This window comes from Coturnix japonica, chromosome 6, assembly GCF_001577835.2.
Source record: "Coturnix japonica isolate 7356 chromosome 6, Coturnix japonica 2.1, whole genome shotgun sequence".
In the NCBI taxonomy this organism is placed as follows: Eukaryota; Metazoa; Chordata; class Aves; order Galliformes; family Phasianidae; genus Coturnix; species Coturnix japonica.
Window position 1 is genome coordinate 29,313,231 of NC_029521.1, and position 26,622 is coordinate 29,339,852.

Genomic DNA, 26,622 nt, shown 5'->3' on the forward strand with positions numbered 1-26,622 from the left:
GAGTGCCCTCGTGATAACTCCATCAACTGAATTAGTGAGGGCCGTATGTTCTTCTGGCATTATTCACTATGGAGGTTATTGGTTACAGAAGTGCTTTTCCATATTGAGATGTCAGAATATGTATTTTTCAATAGTTAGATTGGCAATTATGAATAAACCCTACAAAAACAAGGGCTGATATTGGCACAGACAGAACCCAACGTGTGATCACATTCTTTCTTTTCTCCTTCCCTGTTTCCTGGGCTCTGCTGTTATTTACTGCACAGCGTCTGTGGGCACTGAAGCCCAGCAGTAACGTGAGTCAGGGTCTGCTCTGTCCATAGGAAGCACCATTCCCTCGCTGTGCAAGTTTGGTTTGCAGCGAGTGAGGCAGCGTTGCCTTGAAAATTATTCTCACTCCGTGGTGTTAATTTCAGTATTGTAGTCAGCGGGAACCTCTGTGGGGTTTCCGTGTTTGTTTTTGCTTTGGGCTCGGTGTCCTCCAGCCTCTGCTTTCTCTTTTTGAAATGGAAGCTGTGCATTCTGATAGCAGCGTGGACTCAATCCGAGTCGTGCAGGATAAACTCAGAGCGCTTTTCTGTACAGAGTTAGAACACCAACTATCCTGAACAGCTGCTCAGCCACGTATGGCACGTGTGGGTTAAACTCAGTGCATTCAGAGGTGTTAGGGCTGTGTCTGTATATACGGCCCACTGCAGGATAAAGGAACCAATACATGAGCCTTCCCAGCTGCAGCCAGTTGGGCAGTTTGGATGTCCCACCTGGCTCCAGGCACACACACATCACAGCCAAGAGCTCCCTCAGACTTTTATTCTCTGCTTAATCCCATTTTCTGAATCTCAGCGCTGTGCATTAGGGATCGCTGTGCTGGATTTTCTGCTTTTGGCTTCGTGGGGTTTTTTTTTTAATGATTTGAGAGTATATGTTAATGAGCATGTTTATTTTTTGCACGCTGGCATTAGAGTGAGCTCTTTCTAATTCTGTTGCTGTATACGGGATTGAAAACAGTTTGAGGAGTCATAACCACTTGGTTTTAAACATATGGAACGTGGGAGGATATCTGGCAACAAGCTCAGGAGTTTGGATGGGCTTTTTTAACGTAGTCACACGTTATTAATATGCATCATTTTAAGATGCTGCATAACCAACAATCTGATGAGTTGCTTATTTGTCAGACTGCAGAATCAGAATAACTCAGATTCAGGACTGGGTTGCTTAGGGCCTTTATCCGGTCACTTCTTGAAAGCACCAAGGACGGAGCTTGTCCAGGCTCTGGGCACCTGGTCCGTCCGCTTTCCCCTTCAAGGGGAAAACCTTTTTCTCTCTCTTCAACCTAAACCTTCCTCATTTCAGTTGGCATTGCCTCTGCTTACCTTGTTACTACCTAGTTTGCAGTGTTAAGGCCCAAATCCTACAAGCGTCTGTAGAGCAGCTTAACTCTTTGCATTGAAGTAGGCTAGGTGATGCAGGAATTAAGGAGTATCATTGTGTCTCCTCCTGGTTGCATTAATAGGATGACATGGAATTAGTGCATGCTGCATCTTGGAAGAACGGGATCCAGATAAGCACTAATAACTTGAAAATTAGCTTAATACACTTTTAAACAATCTCTTTAAAAACTCCCATATTAACCTGAATATTACAAATGCCCAGAATCCAAAGCATTGTCAGTGCTGGCAAGCCATTAAGATCCATTTCCCAACAAAGAATCTTAGAGTCTAGAGATAAGAATTCTATGAGGAAGGGCACAAATCCGTTGATGTGGGTAGGAAATAAAAAGATGGTGAATATTGCTCTTCTGGTCATTTCGTTACCTGCCTTTGCTGTATTGATAATATCTTAGGAATTTATGTCTACTTAGCTTACTTATGCTGTCTTTATGTTCTCCTAATGATCACTGTATGTAACCTCTTCATGAGAATGGTTTCCGTGTGTTACTGTGCTGCCTCCCTGATGTACGTAGCCATGATTTTAACCTGTAATGGTGTATTGAGATTGAACAGAAGCAGGAAGGGCAGTTCCACTAGAAGGTAATCACAGATGAAAACCACCCGTGCAGATTTTTAGTGCACGTGGGTTTGGCTGTGATGGGTTTGGTCCAGTTTCTGCAGGTCAGTGCCATTCCTTTTTAATAAGAAAGTTTTGCTCAGGCTGTGCTCGTATTTCAGTTGGTTTTGTGCTGATAATGTACCTTAATAGGACTCGTCTGCTTTTAAAAATATCAGAGGTGAATCTGCATTAGTTTGTGAAAGATACATGCAAACTTTCTTTGTCTATTAATTTTGCTCTTTAGTTGGTAAATGATGGATGATTTTGACAAGTGGATGGAACCAGGCTCCTGTTTGTGGTCCCCAGCAACTGGAAGGGCAATGGGTACAAACTGAGCACTGGAACAGGCCGTCCAGAGAGGTGATGGGGTCTCCTTGTGTGGAGAGATTCCAAACCCACCTGGATGCCCATGTGTGACCTGCTGTGGGGAAGCTGCATTAGCAGGGGTTGGACTGGGGGATCTTCAGAGCTCCCTTCTGATCCTTATGGCTCTGTGATTCTGTGAAAGGCTTCATTTCTCTCAGGTTCCAGCACTGCAGTATGACTTGTGGAGGAGAAGAGGATTGTACAAGGCAATCTGTCTTAGTGGTAGTTTTATCAGAGAGTTTCTCTCCTATCCCTTCTGACTACTTATCTTGTCAGAGTAATTCAGGCTTCTCATAGTTCCCCTGTTTCGCACCGTCTTCTGCATTTAGACTTCTTGCCTGCAGCGTGTATTCTCCTGCTCTGACAAAAAGCTGAGCTGAGTTTTGCTAAAACTTCCCCTGGAAACACTGCTGTAGGCAAATGCCCAGCATGGATAACTGCAGCCCGAGCGGCTGTTCAGGTGGGAAATGCTGTAATGTGAATGCAGGGAAACACTTCCAGTCTGCATCGTTTGCAGTGAATCTAAGAGGTAAGAACTGGGAAGTTCCTTAATTTAAATTGTGCTGACTAGAAATCAAGACCTTAAAATAATAATTCAATTTGGATTTGGATTCTAGTTAACGAGACAAAAAAGAGCATCTCTGATGGCAGCGTGCTCTGTGGCAATTTCCCAGCCTGTCCTGAGAAAGAAATTGCTGGGGATGAGCAGGCAGGGAGGCAGGGTTGGCCTTTAGTATTGACGTGCTTCTAAATACTGCTGTAAAGGAGAAATAAATCAATTGGTTCCTTCCCCTGCACAGAACAGCATCTGTCTCTTTCCAAGTTAGGCAGCAAGGAGAAAAGGTGGAGTTGAAATTCTCCGTCCTTTGTTCCTTCAATGCCAGGAAGCCAGGAGCTACTGCATGAATAGGTGCAGATGTACCTAAATCAGAGATCTAGTGCAGCAACGTGGAGGAGGAAGGGAAAATCTTGTGTTTTTCAGACCTGGTCAGCAATAGTACGTTCATTGTAGTTTGTATCTGTAGTTAATAGCCATCTTTATGTGTTTTCTTTTGTACTATACTGCCTAATGTTCTTCAGTACTTTCCTGACGTGTTTCCTTTTCAGAACATTTTATTCTATTGTATAACAAAGAGAAGAAATCCCTGCTGAAATGATAATCTTGAGTTACATTTGTTTTCTTCTTACCTGCAACATATGTAAATACGCAGTTGCTTTTCTTTAAGCCTCTATGTAATGGAGGAGGGCAATTAAGCTGTCAGTATGAAACACATCATCAGGCTCCTGATGGCTTCAAGTCGTGCCCACTGATTATCTGCTATTCCTCCCTTACACAATACATGGCAAAAAGAAGCCTCTTGGCTGATAAACTTGAGGAGAGGAACCTCTGCTTTAGAGCTAAATGAAGCAGGTCCTTTTACCTTTGGCACCTGATCTGTTTCTAGTGAGTGAACTCCAAGCCTTTCCTTCTACAGAAGAAATTCTAGCAGGTATAAACAGTCTGTACTAAACCTTCCAGCTTTGAGCCACTTGTAATTGCTTATTGGTTTGACAGCAATGAGCAGACCTGTGTTCATGTAACAGAATCATGCACCTTCAGAATGAGTGTTTGTATGTATGCAGCAGGTCTGTGTGTTGTTTGAAGACCGAGGATGTCTGATGTAAAGAACTTAGAGCTGCTGTTTGTGTTGGTTATTGGCCAGTAGGATAAAATTCCTGCATTATAAATGTGGAAGTATGTAAAAGGCTGGGTAGTAATATCATCTCACTGGTTAAACTGCCTGGATTGAATCTGTGTCTGGTTATGTTTGCTATAAAATCTCATGGAATTGCTTCCTCAGTCCAGTGCTTACTGCTATAAACGTCAATTTATGTTGAGTTGTTGAACAGAAAATGCTAAGGATTTGTAGCGATGTGAAAATGAGGCTTGCGACTTGCAGTGCTTCACACGTAAGGCCTGCAGCAGTGGTGCTGACCGTAATCATCTGCAGCTCTGATGTGAAAATAAATCATTACCTCTCATCCCATAGGAAATGGGATGGGGGTGTTTCTGACCCACCTGTAGATGATGCACGCGCTGTTCCTGCACGTGTCGCAGTTGGCCGTGTCTTGACCGGTCCGATATGAAAGCCTGCAAAGATAAGAACAAGAGGTCCTTAAAATGGCATTCAACGTGTTTTTGCCCTCAGTGGGTGCTTTTTGAAGAATTATGAACTTCAGGGATGATTATTATTCTTTTAACTTTACTACTTAATATCAAAATCAAGCTATCAGGAAAATGGGATAACGGTACTCATCTTTGCTGGGGCGGATGATTGTTTTGCACAACAAGTGGTTGATGGTTGGAAGGAGGAAATAAGCTTCATTTCACTTATATTTTTGTACATTGATGGGATACAACAAGGAAATCTTGCATTTAAAAATCATCCTCCTGCATCCTTTGAATGCCTGCAGGGATGGCGCATCCACAAACTCCTTGGGCAACCTGATCCAGTGCGTCCCCACCTGTGGGTGAAAGCCTGGCCCAGGTCCTGGGGCCACATCAACCCATCAGCTGACATCCCGTCAAGATGTTTTTAAGCGGCAAGAAACGTATCTCTACCTTTAAGGCAGAGAATGGATGTGGGGTTGGCTTAGATCAGGCACTGCTGGCCACTGGGAGCATTGGGGTTTATAAATGGCGTGGGGCAGCGTCGTGGCAGAGCGCTCTGCCATGGGAATGGAGCTGCTCAGCAGTGCTGCAGACAGCAGTTAATAGGGTGAATCCGCTGCTTCTGTAAGATAGGCTTATTTTTTTCCCTGTGAAAGAAAAATGCAAAGTAGAGTTGTTGCTGTTCCAGTTGTTGGTGGTTCAGTTTTTGTTTCCCCTTCTCTTTTATGAACAATCTGGATTTAAGACGTGATACCAAGGAATAATGTGCCCTTGGAAATGATTTTTATGTAGAGGAATACGCTGAAATTATCTGCACTGCTAGATTTGAACACAACTACAAAGGCAGACCAGCAAAAGAACTGCAAGTAGAACTCTGTGAGCTACCATTCCTTATGGGAGAAAAAGCAGCGCTGCTTTGCATTTGCTTGTACTTTTTTGTGCTCTCAGGGGTGAAGCCATTTCTGTTTTTCAGTTGTGCTTTGATTACTTGGAGGCAGACATTCAGTTTGTCACTGCAGCGTTAAACTTAGACTCGTACAATTATTTTTTCAAGCTATTGATCAAATCCTAAAAACTCTTAGCAAGGACACGACACCTCAAGTTTACAGATAAGCTGTTGAAAGCCTTTATTTACCGGGGACATAAATGGTAGTTAATAATCGCCTTCAGAGGAATACAGCACTGTTGTCTGAATGCCTCTTTATAGATAAAGACATAAACATGCTGCGTAGGGTGCCAGTTTTTTTTCATTAGATGTCAGTTGGGACGTTTTAATTCCTCTTTGTAAGCCTGCAAAGTACCCTTTAATATACAGGTAATTAGCTGCTTCAGAGCCTAACGACCTCCTGCTCTGCACCGCTCTGCTGTTCCTGCTCTGTGCTGCTGGGCTGGGGAACAAGGAGCTTAAGAAGTTTCTCAAAGTCTGGCTTTTAGCACAGGGCTTAGAAACGCTTCAGCATCATGGAATCAGTCTCAAATAAATGTATTGCCATATTAAAAATCATACAACATGTCTCTGAATCGTTACCCTTCGTTTGCTCTGTAATAAAGACGTATGCGTATGATCACTGCCTTAATTACTGAGCTGGTTTCGTAGACATAAAATGGCGTTTGCAGGCTGGTTGCTTATTTAGCAGAAGTTTGGAGAAGATCTTAAGATCCCCATGTCCAACCCCAGCCCATCCCCGCCATGTCCTCTGAGCATGTCCCACGTCTCCATGGTTCTTGAATGTGCTGATCCTTAAATGCACAGTAATCCCAGCCATGCAAGTACTTAAAAACCTGTCTTAATTGATGGTATTTGGCAGGCTCAACCTGGTAGAAATGATGCTTGGATATAAGTATTAAACATGATTTGACTTTTGGATGATCATTTTGAAACCCTGAGTTCTCAGCTGGCGTGTTTGGCTCTGCTTGCTTTTAGCCTCATTGCCATTCACCAGCTACACTGCGTACAATCATTTTTTCCTCCTCTGATATGATTTATGATAAACTTTTCTTAAAGCATCGTTTTCCTTATGGAATACGTTCGGCTTTTTCAGAGATGATTTTCCTTTCACACAGCAGATGATGTGATGTTGCCTTCCCTGAATTCCCCTTGCCTTACGTTTCTTCATAGGGAGCCCTCCCTGCCTGGCCTCATAGCACTTGGTTTCTGTAAGGCAGTGTGACAGCTCTGCAGCCAGTTCTGTGTTGTACAAGTGTCACTCCAGCATGAATTCAATTACGTATAAACTAAACTGCTTATAAAATAATTCAGTTGTTTTTACCCCGGGGCTTTGGACTTTTACTTGTTTTTATGCAATTATCTACATAAACACATGCACAGAATTCATCTACCTCGTGCCAGCAGAGATTTTACCATGAGAATAGTGCTTTTGTATGTCGATCCCATGCAGCAAGGTTGGATTTTAAGTGCAGACTTAGTGAAAAATAGATCTGGTAAAGGTGGTTATCCTCAGTGCTGAGTGGTGCAGCAGTGTTTGAGCACAGGCTGGTGTCGGGGTGAGGAGAGCAATGTTCTGGTTGTGCTGTGGGAGATGGAGCATTTTGAACCCCTTCTTCCAATCTGGAGGAGCTCAGGCTACAGACCAATCAGCTTTACCTTCATTGGTAAACTCACGGGTATTTTTCAGTATTTATTGAAGCCTGTAAAATGTGAGGTTTTCCCAGAACATAAAGATTGCTACAGAACATTTGTTTTCTTTGTAGAGAACTGAACGTTGGCTTTGGTCTGCTCTAGGCTCAAAGCAGAGCCCTTCACTGTGCGCTGAGTGAGATGCCTGGGAGCCGGGAGCTCCCGTTGGCGATGTGCTTTACTTCAAGAGTCACTCAGTGTTCAGCCTTGCAGCTCGTTCTGCAGTTATAATGCTGTGATTTTGGGACTGCTGCATTGGTTTAAGCTTAAGAAGCAGAACATTTCATAACATGCTTTAGTCTCCCTTTTTTCATCCTTTCTTATAGAAAAAAAAAATAGCAAGAGAAATGAAACAGTGGTAGGCACAGGTTGATTGATCATTGCATTCATTTGAAAACCCATTTGAAAATATAATCGTAGGGACATTTTTATCCCAAGGATTTCATTGTGTAAATGTGCCCTATTGGCTGGAGATGAAGGCCCTGTACCTCATGTGGGCACACTCCAAACTTGGCCTCCTGGGGAAGCTGATGACCCTTGAGGTCCCTTCCAACCCAAGCCATTCCATGATTATGGTTCCTGTGATAGGATTGTTACCTTCTTAGGAAGAACTTCTTCACAGAAAGGGTAGTTATGTACTGGAATAGGCTCCCCAGGGAGGTGGTTGAATTGCCATCCCTGGTTGTGTTTAAGAGCCGTTTGGATGTGGTACTCAGGGATATGATTTAGTGTAGGGTTGTTAGAGTTAGGGTTCTGGTTAGGTTACGGTTGGACTTGATGATCTTCAAGGTCTTTTCCAACCGGGTAATTCTATGATTCTATAATGTCTGTGACTGGAGCTCATCTGCGTACCATTGCTGATGCTCAGGTATTCTCATGCTTTGTGGGTGCTGAACAGCCAATTTCTCCTTTTTCATACACACCAACAGGAAGTTGTTATTCCCAAAGCTTCATTCTTGGGCACCTTACATCTTGTATTCCGTTTTTGTATGGGTGTAAGCGAGCAGGCCTGGTTAGCCTCGTGCATTAAGTGGTGCTGTATGGTCCAGATACTTGGGGAGGCATGGATGTAGGCTCATTGCACTGCTGTGGCTGCATCTGATTAGCTGAGTAACCTTGCAAAGGGTATCTCATCTCCGTGCTTAGCTTTTCACACGTGGTTGTTATCTCCATTGCGTCTTACATGCAGGAGGCTTTCGTTCTATTGCATTTCTTTCAGCATTCTTGGCAGAAGCAGGACTTAACCTCAATTAACACTTCCAAGTATTAAAATATTCTAATGAAGAGCAGCCATTTTGCTGACACGGACTGGCAGAAACTAATAATAGGCTGCCGTTCTCAGAGGAGCCGAAGGGAATTACACCTCCTAAATCCCTGTGAAATGCAGAATTTGGGCACCCGCTTGAGGCACCCTTTCAAATACCAACTGTAACACATCAAAACCGTCTTTGCATGTGAGTAAGTCTTTGCTGGTATAGATTATAGACTACCCTGAGCTGAGAGAGGGAAGCTTAGAACCGTATGTGCTGGATTCCTTCTGTTGTTTGGCAGTGAGAAAGCACTAATTCACGTGTGCTGAGCAACTATTAAAAACAAACAGAAAATCTCACAGAACAATTTGTGAGGGTAGTTCTGTTACGTCTGGATGTCTTCCATTATCCTCAGGGATGCAGGGAATGCTTCATATTAATTGAGTTACTTAATGGCATGATTTTAGCGAAGTGGCTGTGCTTCAGAGTGAGTTTATGCTCAGATGGCTCTGCTCGTTAGATGATACTGATGCTCATCATGCTTTTATGTACTACTGCCAACGAGGAGGATGAACAGACTTCAAGGATTATTTTTGCTGTTGTTGATGCTTATGTTAAAATACACTGCAACAAATGATGATAAGAAGGCAGTGGGCCTTTGAAGTTGTTCTGAGTGACAGGTCTGGGCAGCACTGAATAGCTGGGGAAGCGTGGACCACCATCCTCCTTAAGTCTTTGTATGAATGGGTATTGTGTTCCCATGCACTGCCCAGCATATAGTTAAGCACACTGATGTTACATCTGTGTGCAGAATGATGGTTTCAAAATAGTCTAGTAGTGAACTTCTCAAACGCGGTGTTTCCTATTGTAAAGCACTAATATGGCTAATAACTGTGCTTCAGGAGAGCATCACCCATACTTAATAGCGATACAGTTTGCTTTTGGCTGAATAGATGGCTTCACTGTGTTCTGAGTATTGTCCTCATGACTTGAATAACCGTGTTCTAGCAATGCAAACTACTTGATATGTTTTGCAGATGAAAATATATCTTGCTTAGCCATGGAGTCTTAGTCTAAAGTAGGAAAGACTTGGCATGATGTCGGGTTGGGAAGCTTTCTCATCTAAACACACTAATGTCAGCAAAGTCACGTTTCTTCTGGAATCAGACCTGCACTGAGTTCCTTCAGCTGCTCCCCATACATGAGCTTTGTGCTCCAGACCCCACACAGCTCTTTGGAAACACTCCATTGCCTCCATGTCTTTCTTGTAGTGAGGGGCCCTAAGCCATTCACAGTGCTTGAGGTGCAGCCAGGTGTGACAAAGTAGAGGTTAGTCTCACCAGCAGTGTGGGAGCTCTTGGAACGTTTAGAGCAGCTAGAAAAAAGAGATGCTTTTTTGGGGGGGGTTGATTTGTGTTGAGTTTAAGTTTGTTTGCAGTAGTTTGGATGCTCTATGAGTAAAGGCCAGCTTTTCCATGTAGCTCCATGCAGAGCCCCACAAAGGGCTGTGACCATCCTGTGCCCATAGCATAGGATGACACACAGGTGACTGCAGGGCAGGGAGGGGATTATCTCCTTCTGCTTTGCCTCTGTGAGACCCCAGCCAGACGTCCACCACAAGCAGGACATGGCAGCTGTTGGAATAGGTCCAGAGGGGAGCCATGAAGATGCTCAGAAGGCTGGAGCCCCTGTGCTGTGAAGAAAGGGAGCTGGGAGTGTTCAGCCTGGCAAAGAGAAAGCTCCAGGGAGACCTCACTGCGGCCTTTCAGTGCAGGAAGGGAGACCAGATTGCAGCCTGCTGCTTCTGGCTGCCATAGGAATGCTGGGGAAGGCCATGGTTACGCTGGGTACTAATGTTCTAACATGAAAAAAAGCAATAACAAGAAAAACAAAGCAAATGAAACCATGCCCAATTCCAGTAACTCATTTTTGAAAGCTGTTTTTAACTAATGGGGAATATCAGAATCATTTTCTACTTTAGTTTTCTTTACATGTTTAGGTCTTAATATTACAGGGCTCGCATTATTCAGTTGGTCTCTGAAAGTACTTGGAAATGTACCGGAGCACAATAGTGAGATTTTTAGGCTGTTTCCAAGACAGTAGTTTGTTGTTTTTTACTGGATCCTGACAGTTGGAAGCAGATGACTAATTTTCTTTTTGAGGTATTTGCACTGTGGGCGTATGGCAGAACTCCCGAGACAGCAATTCAAGCGCTTTCACCCCGTAAATACATTTTTATATTATCCTCAGGTTAGTCAGGAAACGGAGAGTTGTTGTGGGGTTTTGTTTTTTTAATGAATGTATTTTACCAGGGTTTGCCTTATGATTAAAATATAAAAAAGCCCAACACCTGAGAATCAAAGGAACTGAAGTTATTTCAAGTGAAATCAGAAAATCTAGAAGGAACCAGAGGCGTTTGAGGCCTGTCTCTTGGATATCTTTGTGCCCCCGTCATGTCATCAAAAAACAAGAGGGATCATTGAAATGTCAGCTGTGCATTAAGAGTAGTTGAGGGAGTTTGTTTGCTGGGGCTGAGCATCCAGCCAGATGCTTCCCACAGGTTTTTGAGTGCCCGTCCCTCCAGCCCTGACACCACGCTGAGGTCTGGGATTCTGCCCCTTGCACTCTGCATCTCCCCTCTGTGATTTGCCTGAGCTCCCTGTTATTATTCCATGCCTGTAGCTTGTACCTGCACACATCCCTGCTGTGGGGTGTTCACTGAGCTCCCTGCATTGTGGCCCATCATCAGCCGTCATGCACAGACCATCACAGCACAGACTTCATGTCAGCAGGCTCAACTCGGAGCAAAGGGAATCCCATGGGGAGCAGCTGATCTTATGGTTCTGGGTGAACAGCTATTAAAACAGCACCTCGGATTTTGCTTGACTCATAGATTTCAATGAGGAAGGATACTAACATGCAGTGTTTCCACGCAGGAGGGAACACAGGAGAAATGAATCTCTGGTATTCTGTCATAATTTCAAAGCAACTGAGATTTCAGTGCAAGCTCAAATACTTTGTGTGCATTACAGGTATAAACCAGTGCTGGCTTACAGTATTGCAACGAGCCATACTGGCTGCAAACTGAAGGCTTGTTTAAAATTCAGTGTATTGCACAGCAGTATAACACAAAAAAGACAGAGTACAGTGGCTGGCCAGTGTTGTTGCTGTTTGTGTAGTGCTTGTGAGAAAGACGGGGGATCTTACAGGCTGGGAAAAACAGAAGGAAGGACCTTGGAAGCACAGAACTCCTTCTGTTTTAACTCAGAGAAGTCTTTGCAGGTTCGCAGTGCTTTGTTTTTTTTCCATTTCCCTAAATAACAGTAGTTTCAGATTTCACTGCAGTACAGCAGAATCAATAGAGAAGCAGTTCTGCACTTGCCTGAGCTTTGTGCATGGATGCTCAGCAAGATCCCATCCCTAGGAATATTCTCTGAGCTCACACAGACGACGGCGAAGTAAACAAATCTCATTTACCAAAGGAATGACCGCAGTCGTGCCAGGTTGAACTATTGTGGAGTGTAAATTGCCTTGTTAATGTCAAATACCTCTGCTCATCTCTGCAGTTTGGTCTTTCTGATGAATTATTACACCACACTCAGCTTCTGTTCCATCTTCATAGGGGGAAAAAAAAGTGCTATACCCAATAGAGTGCTCTGTTCTCTTCTAGTCTATTTGTGCAACAAGTAACGTGGCGAAAAAATCTGCACCTGTTTTATGCATACAGAGAGCTGGGGGGGTTAAAGGGGTTTCAGTGTCATGTAGGAAGGAGAACAGCTTTCCTTCAGTTGCCCCATGACACAGCCAGGCCCTGTTCCCAGTGGGAGGCAAAACCAAACAACCACAGTGAACTGGGCAGCCAGGAGGCTTCACAGGATAAAAACGAAGCACCTCTCTTTGGACGAGCCTTTCTGCTGGAACCGACTGTAGTCAGAAGGCATTTTTCTCCAATCAGGATGAAAGATAACCATAGCGCTGGGTAAAGCATGAAGGCTCACAAGTAGGTGTCAATTAGAAATCTGGGGATTAATCTCTCGGAGAACTGACAGCAGTGACAAATTTGACACGATAAAGCTCATTTTGTCTCGTTCTTACATGACTGGATAGATCTGTTGCTCACTGCTCTCTCTCTGGATTCTGATACTACTGATATTGAAAATGCTGTTATTAAAGGATTATTCTAATTGTGTGAAGTGAAAACTGGTAATTCACTACCTAAACAGCATCCTCTTCTAAAGACTAATTTAGCTGAAAAACTCTCCTTGCAGGTATGCAGTTTGGACAGCTCGGTGACAGTTGGAAAAGCTTCCCTTAGATCTGCAGTAATTCATGTGGATATACTGAGTGAGAACATTATAGTCTGCTTACACTTAAACAAAATCATTCACTGTAAGATTGATTCCACGTGTGACTTGTGGAAGTTTGTTTGGTGGCACTCAGTAAAGCCATTTGAACCTCCTTTGTAAGGTCAGAGCTGCAGAGCCCCGCTGACATGGGGAGGTGAGGTGGCAAGTGAGACTTTGTCTTGTTCTAAAAGCAGGGTGAGCAGCGAGCAGACAGACGTCATGCAGCCATCGTGAACACTTGAAATGCACAGGCACAGTTGGGAAGAGCAGCAGTATGTGCAACTAACAGCTGGTACTTTTAGCAAAACGATGCATGTGTTCTGAAACTCAAATGTTCCCACTGTCGTTTCTGCAGAGAGCAGAGTATAAGCGTTAAGTTTGAATAACTCTGTTCTGAAGGTATTTCTGTGGGTTTCTTGTTGTGTGTTTTTATTTTAGCTTTATGTCTATCCTACATAGTGAACGTTCCTAACAGTTCATTTTTCATTTTGGTTCATCACTGTTTGCCTGACGAAAATCTGCTGTTGCTGTATTTCTAATGAAGGATGTTTAGTTGCCATAAGGCGGTTATTATGGTTGGGCTACTTAATGCAGCGCTCCATAAGCATCCATGGTGTGTGTGATCCATTTGACCTTGCTTTATATCCACCTTGACAACGTGATCTGGAGCTCTGGTTATGAGCAATAGAATGAAGTCATCCAGCTCTTCCAAAAAAAAAATCCTACGCAAAATAAGACTCCCATCAAGTTTGGAAGATCAGTGAAATGCAGTCATGCTGTTCATGAAATACACACTATGTGCCCTTGCAGGTAACAGCTTCAGATTGGTTTCAGTGATGTAATTCAGAAAGTGTAATGTGAGGTTACTCCTTGAATGATCACTCCATGTGATGGTCAGGCTTCTGTTTGTTTTCATTTGGAGCTATGGAGGACTTAAGGATGGTTGTGTGGGTGGAAGCAGGCACCGAAACAGCCTCCTCTAGGAAATCTGCAGCTCTGACCTATAAGGAAATTTGTCCTGTGAGCAGTGGAGCTGTGAGCTGTGTCTGCATACAGCACAGCACAGGGGAAGGCTGCACTGCAGCTCTACAGCTGCACCACAACTATGAAGGGAGGAAAATGGACTTCTGTGGGGTTCTGGAGCTTATCTGGCTTTCAAGGAAGGCTAAGTGAGCGTCAGAGTGATGAGCTGCAATGATGAAATGAGCACAGAGCTGAGGGGTGAGAACCAGTAATGCATGCAAAGAATTAGTCTTAAAACTCCTTCAGCAAGCGGACACTGGGAAAGTCTTGAGTTTTCATGGAAAGCACTTTGAATGTGGCTCAAAGTTTATAGTGATACACCATTGGGGCAATGACAGAAGCTCATAATTAGAATAAGCTGCATGCTTACAAAGGGGGGAGTAGTGACATGGGTGCCTGTAAGAAAAGGAAGAGGGCTGGTGTTGGGACTAGGAAGCACAGACTGCTCCTCCCTGTACTGTGCATTGGCATGGCAGTAATAGGATGCTTCACTTTAAGACGTTGTGGAAACAACAGGAGAAAATAAGTTATACCTATATATATATATAAAACACTTCTTCTATGCATTTCTAACATATATATTAAAATATTGAAAACTACTGTTTTGAATTGCAAGATCCACAAAGCACCCATGTGACAGAAATTAGTCATTTTCCTTAACTATGGAATATGCTTCTGAAGAGCTTTTGTTTTTCTGCCACAGAAAGGTGAATTGCTACAACCTGCAAGATGCTGTGGTCCATCTAGCTCAGGAAAGCTTTATAAACTCTGAAATATGATAAATGCAGCCATGCTGAAGAGATCAGAAGGAAATCTAGGGGATGCTCTCAGGCAGAGTAGCAGCCAGAACAGCTCTGACAGCTCCAGTGGACAAACAGAACAGATACACGTGAAGATCTATAGGTGAAGCTGTGTCTGGCCATCACAGCTCCACGTTCCAAAGGGCTGCTGCTATTGCATCCTGAAGCTTGGCTGCATTAACATGGTGCACAATATGATGTAATTAGTGCATCACAGATAAAGCTGGCTGCATTCTTTCTGGTTTCCCTATCTTTGTTTGCAGTGCAGCTGTTGCCTTCTTTGAAGCTTATCAACAGATTGCTTCCCTCCATTTCCAGGCTTTCTCTTAGAAACAATTTTCTTAAACTTTACCCGTGCTATGTTTGTAATTGAAAAAGCAAAATGAAACCAAAGAGGTTAAAAAAACCCATCCCAATCTCAAACAAAACCGTGTCATATCACTGCTGCAGCCCGCGCGTTACTTCCAAAGGCTGCGCAAACCAAAGAGGTTGGATATTTGTAAGCTTTCTGAGCTTACCGTTCTCCTTAGGTGAAATAAAGAACTCTCCTGTAAGAGTATTGGCGTTGTGCGTGGGTGGATTGAGTTAGACAGCAGAGGTTGTTACTGCCTTTATTTGCTCTCTCCCCTTTGCCTGAGCTGAATAGCCAGACTATGCTTGGAGTAGCTTCTGAAAAGGGAGAAAAGCAAACAAACTGGGCAATAATTGCTTTGGCTATCTGACTTTCATTTTTCATCGTTCTTGAGTCAGGATAAGTTTATGTTCAGCTCTTGTGATCCTGAGGGTGATCGCTTGCAGTATTTGTGAGAACAAAAGTATTGGGGTAAGGCTGCTGTTTTTCTGCGCTGGATGAAGCCCTCCTCTCCTCTTTGCTTTAACATCCATGCAAACACACACAGTTTCGCTTTGCTTTGCTTTGCTGCTTAGAAATGATAATAGGACACCCAAATATCCTGTATTCATTGGAAGGAATGACATTTAAAATCCGTCCATGAGATGATATTCTTTCAAAGCCTCTTTGAATGAGAGCTCTGAACTGCTGGTGTTGTCTGGGACTGCTGCTTTCATGTTTGTTGAGAGCTCTTTAAATTCCTGAACCACTGCGTACTAACAAATGAATATAAATGATCGCTGAAACAGGTTCATTTAACTCTTGTCTAATATGTAGCATTTGGCCTGGCGGAGTCAAAACACTGTGGTTCATTTTTGTATGGCAAATTGAGTGCTTTGTTTATTAAAATTACTGATTTATTGCATAATAAGAAGGGCCTTGATTACTGTTCCTTCTCACAGTGAGGATTTAATGGGTAGGTCATTGGAGTTCTCCAGCTGCAAGATATTTTCAGTTATCTGTTCATCTTCTGAGTCCTTCCCTTGTTACATATTTTGTATGCAGTACCATCATCAGCCAAGTTCTGAAATTAGTGCCTTGTATTTTGTTCTTACTCCTCTTGACTTAGTGCAGCTCCATACAGGTAAACAGAGCAGAATTTTGGTTGCCTTAATTGAATGCAGTGTGTCTGAATACAGGCATGTCTACAGCTGTTATAGAGTGCTAACAGTTGACTAAAGAGAAAGCAAGCATAATTCAGAGCCAGTGACTTGTTTGGGGTCTTGGAGCTGCACAGTGCATCATGTAATAGTTCTTTTCTCCCACCTGGAGCTGGAAGCCTGAAGGAAGCTGTAGCTTCTGTTCATGCATGACTTAAGCCAAAGGTTGTTTAATGCCTTTGGTTATGATGTATTTTTGTTGTTGTTGAGACCTCCCAGACAGAATCACCGTTTTGCCTGAATGTTATTAAATAATGATGCATGCAAGAAATATACAGTTTGAATAATCATCTCTGATTGGGGTGTGTGTGGATGTCACAAGCCAGCCATAATGATTTCTAACCTGTCTTCAGTCTGTGCCGTGCTGTTCAGGTAGATTTAATGCATCAAAGTTACATTGCAGATGATGGTAAGAGCTGTGTTTCCTGACAGCTCCAACTTTGCATTCTGTGACCAATAAACTGGAGCATGATCCTCAGAGAAGAGAGGCCATGATGCCTGCTCGAAGCATCAGGTTTGGGCAGCAGGAGCCCTCTGCCTCTTGTCAAGTGTTAAGACAAGATGTTCCTTTCTTCCTCCTGTTTTTTTACCTGTTTTTCATCAGAGTTAAGTGCTGTATGTTGCTGCTAATTGCAGATAATACTGACATTTAGAAAAGTATACATGGATGATGTTCACCCAGAGGATGATACCGCTATCTTCAGAGATGCTGATACACTTTTGCTGGCATAGACTCGTTTAGTGATGAATTGCAGTAATAGCAGTTCAAGACCTACAGCATATTAGTGAAAATGAATCTACTGAGCACCAGTCCCATGGCACAACAGCACTTAAAGAACACTGATTTTCTTGAAGGGAGAAAAATCTGATCGAGAGAATTAACTATATCCTGTATATATTTTCCCTCTTCTTTCTTTCCTTCTTTTTGGTCAGCAGTGCATTATTTGCATGTGTTTCTTGCTGTGTGTTGTAAGGTATTTAATATACATAAGAAAACAAGTGGAGAGCCATAAACACAGAACACTGCTTTTTGTTTTAGTTTCTGGTAGACTTGTATATGCCAGGGAAGCAGAGATGAAGCTGTAGTAATTCTTTCATTTTCTTGTTATAAACTGACCTAACAGGAGCGAGGGGCTATTAAAGGAAGAAATGTCAACACTCTGAAATTGAGTAGATGTGAGATGGTTTGTATTCACAGCGGTTGGTCTTGGTGGCCAAACATTGCAGAAGTGAATGTGGTAATAGGCAAGAATTATTGGCAAAAAAGGGCAGAGTACCTCTTATTGAAATGGCTGCCTAATTTGAGGGAAATAAGGATAAAGATACTCTTTGAGTTAATAATGCACTGGTGCTTTGTGTGAGAACAGACGGTTCTCTCAGCTCTGGAATACATTCAGTGGGAAACAGAAGCATCCCAGGCATAGTGCTGGGCTCCTTTTTGCAACTCCTTGTAGGCCTCCCGGGTGCTAAGAAGTTAAATAGATCCAAAATACAGGGATTCCTAAAGCAGGAGAAAATGTACGAGTATGCATCTCTCTCCTTTCCTCCTTCACCATCCCCACACCCTTTGGGTGTCTGGCTGTGAGGAGGCACATCTGGGACAAGCCCAGGGCATGCACAGGGGGAGCTAGAAGCCTTTGCTGCTCTTTGTAAGTTTTGAGGCAATACGTTTGAATGCCCTTCTATTTAAAACAAACCTCCATCTGAAGGCTTACTTTGATTTGTAGATATTTTGCCTCCAGTTTTTATAATTAACCTCCGCTGCTGGTGTAACTGCCACTGGTTGTGATTTGCAGTTAACATCAAAGAATCAGTAAAACATCTTAATTGCCTTTTCCACACATCAGAAATGAGTTCAAAACGTGATGTATCTTTGGGTGATGGGGAAGGACCGTTTCACCACTGCCAAGTAACCAATGGGGAAAAAGTAAAGGAGTGCTACTAAATAGGCTTTTTGATCAAATATAATACAGCCTTGCAAACTCTTACACTGAAATCTGTATTAAGAGGCAATACTGTATGGTGAAGAACTGGGTTTCGCAGGTAGTCCCACTGTTTTAGAGCTAGTACAGGCTACAGCTTTGTCTGGTTAGCAGCTGCTGAGGGATGGTTTGAAGATGTCAGCAACCATTTTAATTTGAGCAAGCCCTCTTATTAGCAGCTAAGTCTGAAAAATGTTTTAGAGAATGCAAGAGACAGGCTGAGCTCTTGGTAAGGACTGCACAGTGTTACAGGAACCAGTGCTTGTGATGCATTCAGAGTTGATGGAAGTTGCATAAGTTAGGGGTAAACAGAACTTTCTCTTTTTTCCTTAAGAGTTTGTCATGTATAGAATAGTACGAATGCTACAAAGACATGATACTCCAAGTTCTTATTCTGTTTCCGTAAACATTTCCAGAAGTGAAAGCAAAGCAAACAGAATTCATACACTATTAATGGAATTATATCAGGAGTTGTAATACTCTCCCTGTCTGGTAGAAATGTAAGTTCTTACACAGTGAGGATTCTCCCTCCTGTTCCTCATGCCACATCATGTTGCTGCCTTAAATCCTGGCTTAGGAAGGGCTGCTTCTGAGCTTGTGAGAAAGCTGTGCAGGAGCTCGGTGCCAGTCTATGCCTCATCTCATTACATCCCCAAGTATTCTGAGCAGGAGATACAGTGTAAGCCTTTCCCTACATGACTACCTATGGACGTTCTGCTGTGATGTGCAGATAGCAAATCTGCTCCTGCAGCTGGCAGGCTCTTTAGGACTTCCAGCATGTACAGCTGAGCGATAGGAACCTTGTGCTATGAGGAAGGGCTCGGGAATGCTGATGGGAACCGACACGAGCAAAATCCACCACAGCACATACAGGAGAAGGCATTTAAAGTAGTTTGTACTCACCCTTCTCTGTGAGCTTCTCCTTTCTCTAGCTCCTGTATAACACCCAACAACACTTTGATGGTTTCCTGACTCGAGCTGATCAAATTCTCCATCATCTGAAGCTGCGCTTTCAAGTCCACAACTTCCGTGTGAGGCACGATTTGTTGGCATTCCTCGCTCAGTGCGACGGCGGCCTGGCAGGGCTGCGCAGCCTCCATGGGCGCCGCGTTCACCTGCAGGCCCCGCTCGCTACATTCACTTGCCCGGCACTGCGCCTGCGACGGGCAGGCGGCCGCGTCTCCCACCTGGGCCTGCACGCCATTCAGGTGCACGGTCCTCTTTTTGTCCTCCTCGCCTGCTGGGCACAGTGACCAGTCAGGCTCAGGCTGCGAGGCGTCCGGGCCGCCCGCCGGTAGGTACACAGTGGCCACTTCTGTCTTAAACACCCTCCCGTGGAGGGGCTGGCTCGTCTCCTCAGCTCCCGGCTTTCCCTTGCCGGACTCGGCCGCGTTGAGGAGGCCGCAGCCGTGCAGCTCAGCGCTCTGCCAGGTCCAGGCCGCGCCGGGCCCCGTGCTCGCCCGCTCACCCACGTGGGAGATGAACTCGGCCGTCTGCAGGCTGCCGGCCTTCTTACCCCAACGGCTGCCGTCCTCCGAGCTCCTGCTGTCCTTTTCCTTAATATCTATCAGGAAGCCGTTGTTTTCACTCTTAAAGGTGTCAACAGCTGAGGCGCTTTTAATGATATTCCCTTTTTTTCGGTCTAAAGGAAAGGTCTGATAACACTTCTTGAGATCGGGGGATGTCTGAACTCCTGTGCTCTTGGTGACGTTGGGGATGGACCTCCGGGCAGGCACCGTCATGTATTTGCGATACGCCGTTTTGTAGGAAACGGTTTTGGCTTCTCTTTTGTCTGTATCCTGGGTGGTGGAGAGCTGCTTGTCCCGCTGCTCGTTCTGGGCCTCGCAGATATCCTTAAATCTCACCTGCAGGGCTTTGTTGCGTTTCTTTATCTGCCGGTTGGGATCCAGTGCATATTTCATCTCCAAAGCGAGCGAAGCTGCAGGCTCAACTTCGCTTTCCGAGGTGGTGAGTAAGCATTTGCTGGGCTCCTTACTCACCATGATGCCTGCATTAAAAACAGTTCAAAAAGAAAAGCTCTCTGTTACAACAGAAATACCAGTTACTCACAAAGCTGGCGATATGTGAGCTGTGTCCCCGTGTTCTGATTGGGATGACCGGCACCCACAACCCTTTTAGCTCCATCCCCTTAATTAAGTCACGGCTTTTCACATTAGATGTTGGTGGTTTGCTAGAAGCATTGAACTGGCATTGCTTTTTAGAGTGTGCTCGCTTACAAGGTGAGTTGTTCTCGGTTCGTCTGTGTGATACCATCTGCATCTTTGCAAGGGGGTTCTTTAAATTCTCATCCCACGTGTCATTATCTGGATCTTCTTTAAGTCATTAAGTCTAACCTCATAGCTAAACCTACAGCCTGGGTGTAGATGAATTATCAGCAAGTGGTTGGTACTGCTGCATGTGTAAACTTTATGATCTCAGGAAGTTGGTGGAAGAAGTCAGCAGTGTGTAAATTAATTTAGCTTCAAATGCAAAACAACCTGCTTTAACCAGAAGCACTAATATACCTTTATAATAGAACTTCTTATCCCCAAAGATCCTAAAGCACTAAAAAATAAGAAACAAACAACGACAACAAACCCTGTGATGAGTCACAGCAATGACTTAATCTTCTATTGAAATATGAGCACCTCAAGGATGAAAAGATTTCAACTGCTTCATACAGCACAGAGCAAAAAAGCCCAACAGCTCTATCTCTGCACAGATCATGTGGGATCTGTAGTCACTGGATGGTTAAGACCTCATTTTTACACTTCATTTGAAGTTGTCATTTCTAGTCTCCTATTGCACAAATTTCTCCCTTACGCTGAGATTTACTGAATTAGCAAATTCTCACTTAATCCAAATATTCTGCACATATCTCCTATTTCAACGCTGATGTACCTTCAGAGGGACCCAGATTAAAATATAAAACAAATATAGGGACTTCCAGGTATGGTATCTGAAATACACTTTTGATTTCAATTCTTCTTTTAAATAAAAAACCTGAAACTTGAAGAGCTAATTGCCACAATGGGGTGTGCTTTACAAAATCGGCTCTCGAGTGAATCCTTATGACTAGGCTATATTAGTTTTAATATAAGAAAGCATAATAGAGAGGCCATTCTCAATGGTAAATTGAATGTTGATGGTTTCTTTGTTTGTTTTAAAGTAATTGTAACCCTAGGAGTTACTAAGACACTCAAGAATGCATGGCAGACAACCTGCATACTGCAAGGCTGGGCTTCTGGGTTATCTAATTGCCTGCAAAAGTCTCCTGCAAACATGTCATTAGTTAAGCTTTCATCATTATTTTGCTTCCCCGGTTTATGCCATTTGCAAACAAGTAGGAGGCATTCTCTGTGGTTTGCATTTCGCTACCTCATTTGTCACATTCAGGTGGCAGTGAGTGAGAAGTGCTCCTTTTAGAAGGGTAGGTTTCTATTTGAATCTGAGCGAGGCAGAAGAAAGTCCTTAACTTAGAGAGGACAAAAAGGGAGAATATTCAGAACAAACCCATTCAAATAATGGGATCTTAGATTGATATATGTGAGTTTTCAAAGCAAATACATACATATGTGTAAGTATAACATATGATACCAAGACCTTCTTGTTATGGGATTGTAAAGTGGAACTGCTGGAGGGAGGCCTGAAGATAAAACTGAAGCTGATTCTGGTGTCACAGTGATCTGTTACTTTGTGCTGGGGTATCTGAGCGTAAGGTCAGCTATCCTTATGCCTGTAATAAATGATATACAAAGATGGAGACGTTTTTGCGGGAAAAAAGTGAACTATATATGAATGTTAGGGATTTTTGGTTCCAGTTTAAACTCTAAATAAGGGTGCAGTCGTGCTGTATGTAGAATGTTAGCATCCAGTACTAACTGTTTAGGGGTCTCTTTTAATTATATTATGCTTGCAGAAGTTATTATGTTAATGTTTGAAGTTATACGCCTATTTTTATGAACACAGTAATGCAAGAACCATTCTATCCAGTAGTTTTTTGGTGACTTTTTGCACTGTTAAGATGATGTAATAGAAAGGTGTGAAATGTGAAGTACAGGAATTGTGGCTGAAAAGAGGACACGTTTTTACCTAGAAAAGAAGCTTTCAAAAATTGGTTGTTAGATCTGGAAGTCATTTACAGCAGACATAACTTAGATAACCTTCAAGTAATATGGCATTCTTGGAGCAGATGGTTTGCTGGCACTTTGTTACTGGGTCCTACTGTAAAATAACACACAATATATTGTAAAGTACTGGCTTTGTATTTCATTACACATCCAAACTGTCTCCATGTTCAGATTATTACTTTACCCCTTCATCTTGGTGAACGGTGGATCCCAAGGCAGAATTAATGGGGTCTCTAACCCAGACAACACCAAGAGTCTGGTGATATTCTACAGCATAGAAATAGATAAAGAGGGCACTTTATTCGTGCTGCAGTTCATTTTAAGCATGTCTTCAACAACCAATAATTGACTCTTCAAAAATGCTTGTTTCTCAGTAGCACAGGCCTGATTGATTTAGCTAATCTAGAGCTCCAGTATCTTGGACTAATAATTTCATCAATATCTGTGACTAAGAATTATAGCAACCAGAAGAACTACGTTTTTGCTCAGTTTTGTGGCCGTTTCCAAGGTGAACATTGAAAAGCAAAACGACTGAGCAAAGAGTTGATTCTGAGTTGGTCATTTAACACAGAAAAGTTTATGTATTCATAGAAATCATAGAATTACCCAGGTTAGAAAAGACCTTGAAGATCATCAAGTCCAACCACAGCCTAACCATAGTACCCTAACTCTGACACTTTCTTACATATGAAAGCACAAAGGTTTATGTGGATGTATTTATCAGCTTAAAAGAAAAAATAACTCAAGGGGTTGCAAATGATCGGACTTTACTGTGTATAGGAAGGGTCATTGGTGATACACAGCGAATTCAGGCTTCTGAAGGTGGTATCTCCTCATGAGAAATCCTGCCCTGTGTACTGTTTTTATGCATGTAAATATCGTCATAAAATTCAATAGTATATATTTGTTTTTAAAGAATTATTTTATAAATTGTCTTTTAAGTATAGACATGGTCTCTAATTTATTTCCATCGTTAAAATGGACATCAGAAAGAAACTTGGATTGACTTCCTGTAACTATGATGCAAGATGGAAGCCTGTTATCATGGTAGCTTGTAAATGCAGCATTGTGTAGACTGGTGATAGCGAGATATTGTATGTGTAATCAGAATACTGCAGCAATTTGGACTTTAATAGACTACCTCTGCTGGTATGTTTTTACTTCTCTCACTGTCACACATTGCAACTTTCAGCTTTTTCAGGAGCATTTCCACTCTTTTCAAAGGAACCTGGTTGTTATTAACCGACCATGTTGTTATGATACAAGCTTAAAAAACACAGTGACAATGACCTGAATGCTACATGAGTACAGTCTGACGAGCAAAACTGGGCTGATAAAGAAGAAATGTGTGAGGAAATATTAACCACCTTAGCAATTAGAAGCTGTTTGCAGAAATGTTTTCCATGTTACAATTTGTATGGAGGTTTGATCTCCAGGTATGAGGATAAAACATGACTTCCAGATACATTGAAGGCCTGACCCATTTTTGTGGTTTAAAAAGTACTAGTGGCTATTAGGGAAAAAACCGCTCCGCCTTATGACATAGAGAAGTGACGTGGCAGTGCAGTCTGTCTTCCCTTTATCAGAATAGTTCATGTAGAATAATAGAGTTAGCACTGCTGCTAAATGTCAAACTAATATTGTTTTTTTTTTTAAACTCTGTTCTGAACCCCCTTAAGCATTGAACTTGAATTTTCTCTCTTGAACTTCCTTAGTCATTGCTCAGTGCTGAATGCAGTCTTAGTGCTGCTTTCATATATTCCGTATGTTATCAAGTAGAGGGCACGTTGCCGTAGCCTTATAATCTTCCTGTTTGGAGAAGTTTGTACCACTTCAGTGAATTACAGAGCATTACCAACTATCGCCTAACTCGGGTTTTTTACTCTGTGGTCCGGAGATGCTTTGAGACTTTCCACCTATGTGACTGATGAGAAACCTTATGTGTGCTCATAGCAGAATTAGTTTGTAGATTTGCAGGTTGTACCGAAACAGAGTTGAGACTGCACTGCATTAAAGTGATGCTTTATTTTTTAGCTGCATTCTCTTGGAAGGAGCTTTGAGCTGATGTTTGGTAGCGCTGTGATGGCTGTTAGCACAGTGCCCAGAAAGGAGCAGGCAGTTGGACTCTGATCTTTGCAGGTCTGTTCCAACTGAACTGTTCTATCTATCGATCATCTCGTTTCAGTGATGACATGTGACGGCTTCTTAATTGCCTTGAAAGTCATCCTTTGGTGTAAGCAGCATCACGTGGCATTTGATTTTCCCTTTTTTCTCCCACTCATTGGCAGGCTCTGTACGAATGGCGTGTAAAAATAATATCCCACCTAATGGCTGAAGTAGACTGCAAATGCCTTTAAATGCTCTTGTGGGCTTCAGTTTTACAGCTAAGTGGCTACAAATAAAACACATGATATAAGAAGCCTGTGGAATTTTAGATAGAAAAGTTCCATATTGCAGGATAAACTATTGCAGATGTCCTGACAAACTGCTCAAACTGATGCGTGTTATCTCCTGCAATTCTGATGTCTGCTACCAGTTCTGAAGACAGCTCATTAATGATACTTTTTGATGCTTCCTGTGTTGTTACATGCATAAGATCGAGTTATCTGTGCATGGTGATAGAATTCTGTACAATAAGATGTACAGGATTTTCCCCTAAGATGTTTGTGCAATGAATATTAATGCTAATGGGAGATTTGCACTTACATAATGCAGACCCCCGTGGCCTTAGTTAATAACTATTTACTTCATATTGGAACAAATTCAATGTCCAAAGATATTCCCTGTCAATTCACAGCATTCTTAGAGTTGTTCCAATATCAAACATTTGCTAGAATTTACTGTACTGGAAAGAATAACAGTACTATTACAAGAATGATGCTTATTTTTCTTCATCTATTATGCAGCTACTGCTACTATAAAAATCTGAGGAAAGGTTTATTAGCATTATTTTGCCATGTAAATCTGTGACTCTTTCAGCGTTACAGCTGATGTTCGTAGTACAAGGATGTTGCTGAGGATGTGTTGCTAGGAGAATTGCAAATAGTTCTGCTTATACAGTACTGTCTTCCAGGAGTCCAAAAGCCAGTGTGCTCTCACCGCAAGGCTTTTTCATTTCTATGGCAGTTTCTGTTCAATAATTTAAGCAGCAAGCTGTTAAAATAGGAACTTAAGGACAGTTCCTTATCTGCATTATTATTTAATACAAACCTTTAATTGTTCTCAGTAAACATCAGTATTTTCTGTGGGTGTTCAAAGGGGAAAAAAAGAAAAGAAAAAGATAAAATGCATCAAATGATGACAGGAAAAAGCAGTTCTGTTCCTCAGCTCCAGCCCACGGGTCTGCAAAATGGTCAGACCTCCAGAGAGCCATCTGGGTCCAGGGCACTGGGAACGCCTTCGCTGCAAGCATCAACACCAAGACACAGTTTGTCTTCTTTCTCATATTAGCTTTTCAAAGGTTGTTGGATACATAAAGATGGAAAGAGGGAAGTGGATTCCAGCTCCATACTTGAGCCTTACGTCCTCCCTTCTGCAGGGTGAGGGTTGGGTGCCACGCAATGGGAACCTCAATGCATGGCGGATCAGTTGTGTATTCCCATACGAATGGGAGATGACAGACAGAGGTCAGTGGTTGCAAGGCATCAGGACACTGTCAGCTCCTTCTGGTTGGATTACGGTTGCATGCAGACAAGTGTAAGGAGGGTGTGAAGCGGTGCTGGAGGATGTGGTTGGGTAATTTAGGGCTAAAACCTGACACCTTTAGCAGGGTATTAATTGATGAATAACATCAGTCTAGGAGATTTGTACTTGCACTCCAGTGCTGTCACTGGGAAATACATGCCATGTAATTTTCACCTTCTCGAGCAGGACACTTGTGAGCAGCTTTTAGTTTCAAGCAGGTTCTGGTTCTGGCTCTGCTGTAGCTGTAAATTGTCAGCATGCAGTTAGAGCCGAGTGTGCTGACGGTGGGAAAGGAGAGAGGGGCACAAATCAGTCTGACTTCTGCAGCAGGAAAGGATAGTGCGAAAATGAACACTGGCTACATGAAGAGTGATACTTAATTGCTGAGCTGCATAAATTTGCTTTCATGAAAGCTGGTTCTACAATGCTTCTGAAATAACCTGAGGGAAGAGCTCAACTCTGATGTGAGGTGAAGCTGCGTTAAATTCAAACGTGAGCGCAAAAGCCCCAAATCTCAAATCCCAGAGTCTCAAATTCTCCTCAGACATGAGTAATGTGGAACGAGTGGAGCCTGTGGGCAGCACAGGTGTTCCACATCACAAGAAAAACTGAGTTTGGTTCAATATGGGGAGAACTGGCTGGAGAATGAAG

General features: G+C 42.9%; 2 protein-coding genes across 4 annotated transcripts in view; one reads left to right on the forward strand and one right to left on the reverse strand.

The window, feature by feature from the left end:
- Positions 1-26,622, forward strand: part of DOCK1 (dedicator of cytokinesis 1) — a 226,220-nt gene that overhangs the window by 75,389 nt on the left and 124,209 nt on the right. The gene's annotated exons all lie outside the window — the stretch shown is intronic.
- The window catches only part of INSYN2A (inhibitory synaptic factor 2A), a 36,995-nt gene that overhangs the window by 5,085 nt on the left and 5,288 nt on the right, over positions 1-26,622 (reverse strand). Inside the window, exons 2-3 of the mRNA XM_015867553.2 lie at positions 19,061-20,165; positions 4,475-4,546 (exon numbers count right to left, since the gene is read on the reverse strand). Of these exons, the coding sequence (XP_015723039.1) occupies positions 4,475-4,546; positions 19,061-20,160 (1,172 nt within the window). The 5' untranslated portion in view covers positions 20,161-20,165. The remainder of the gene's footprint in view (positions 1-4,474; positions 4,547-19,060; positions 20,166-26,622) is intronic.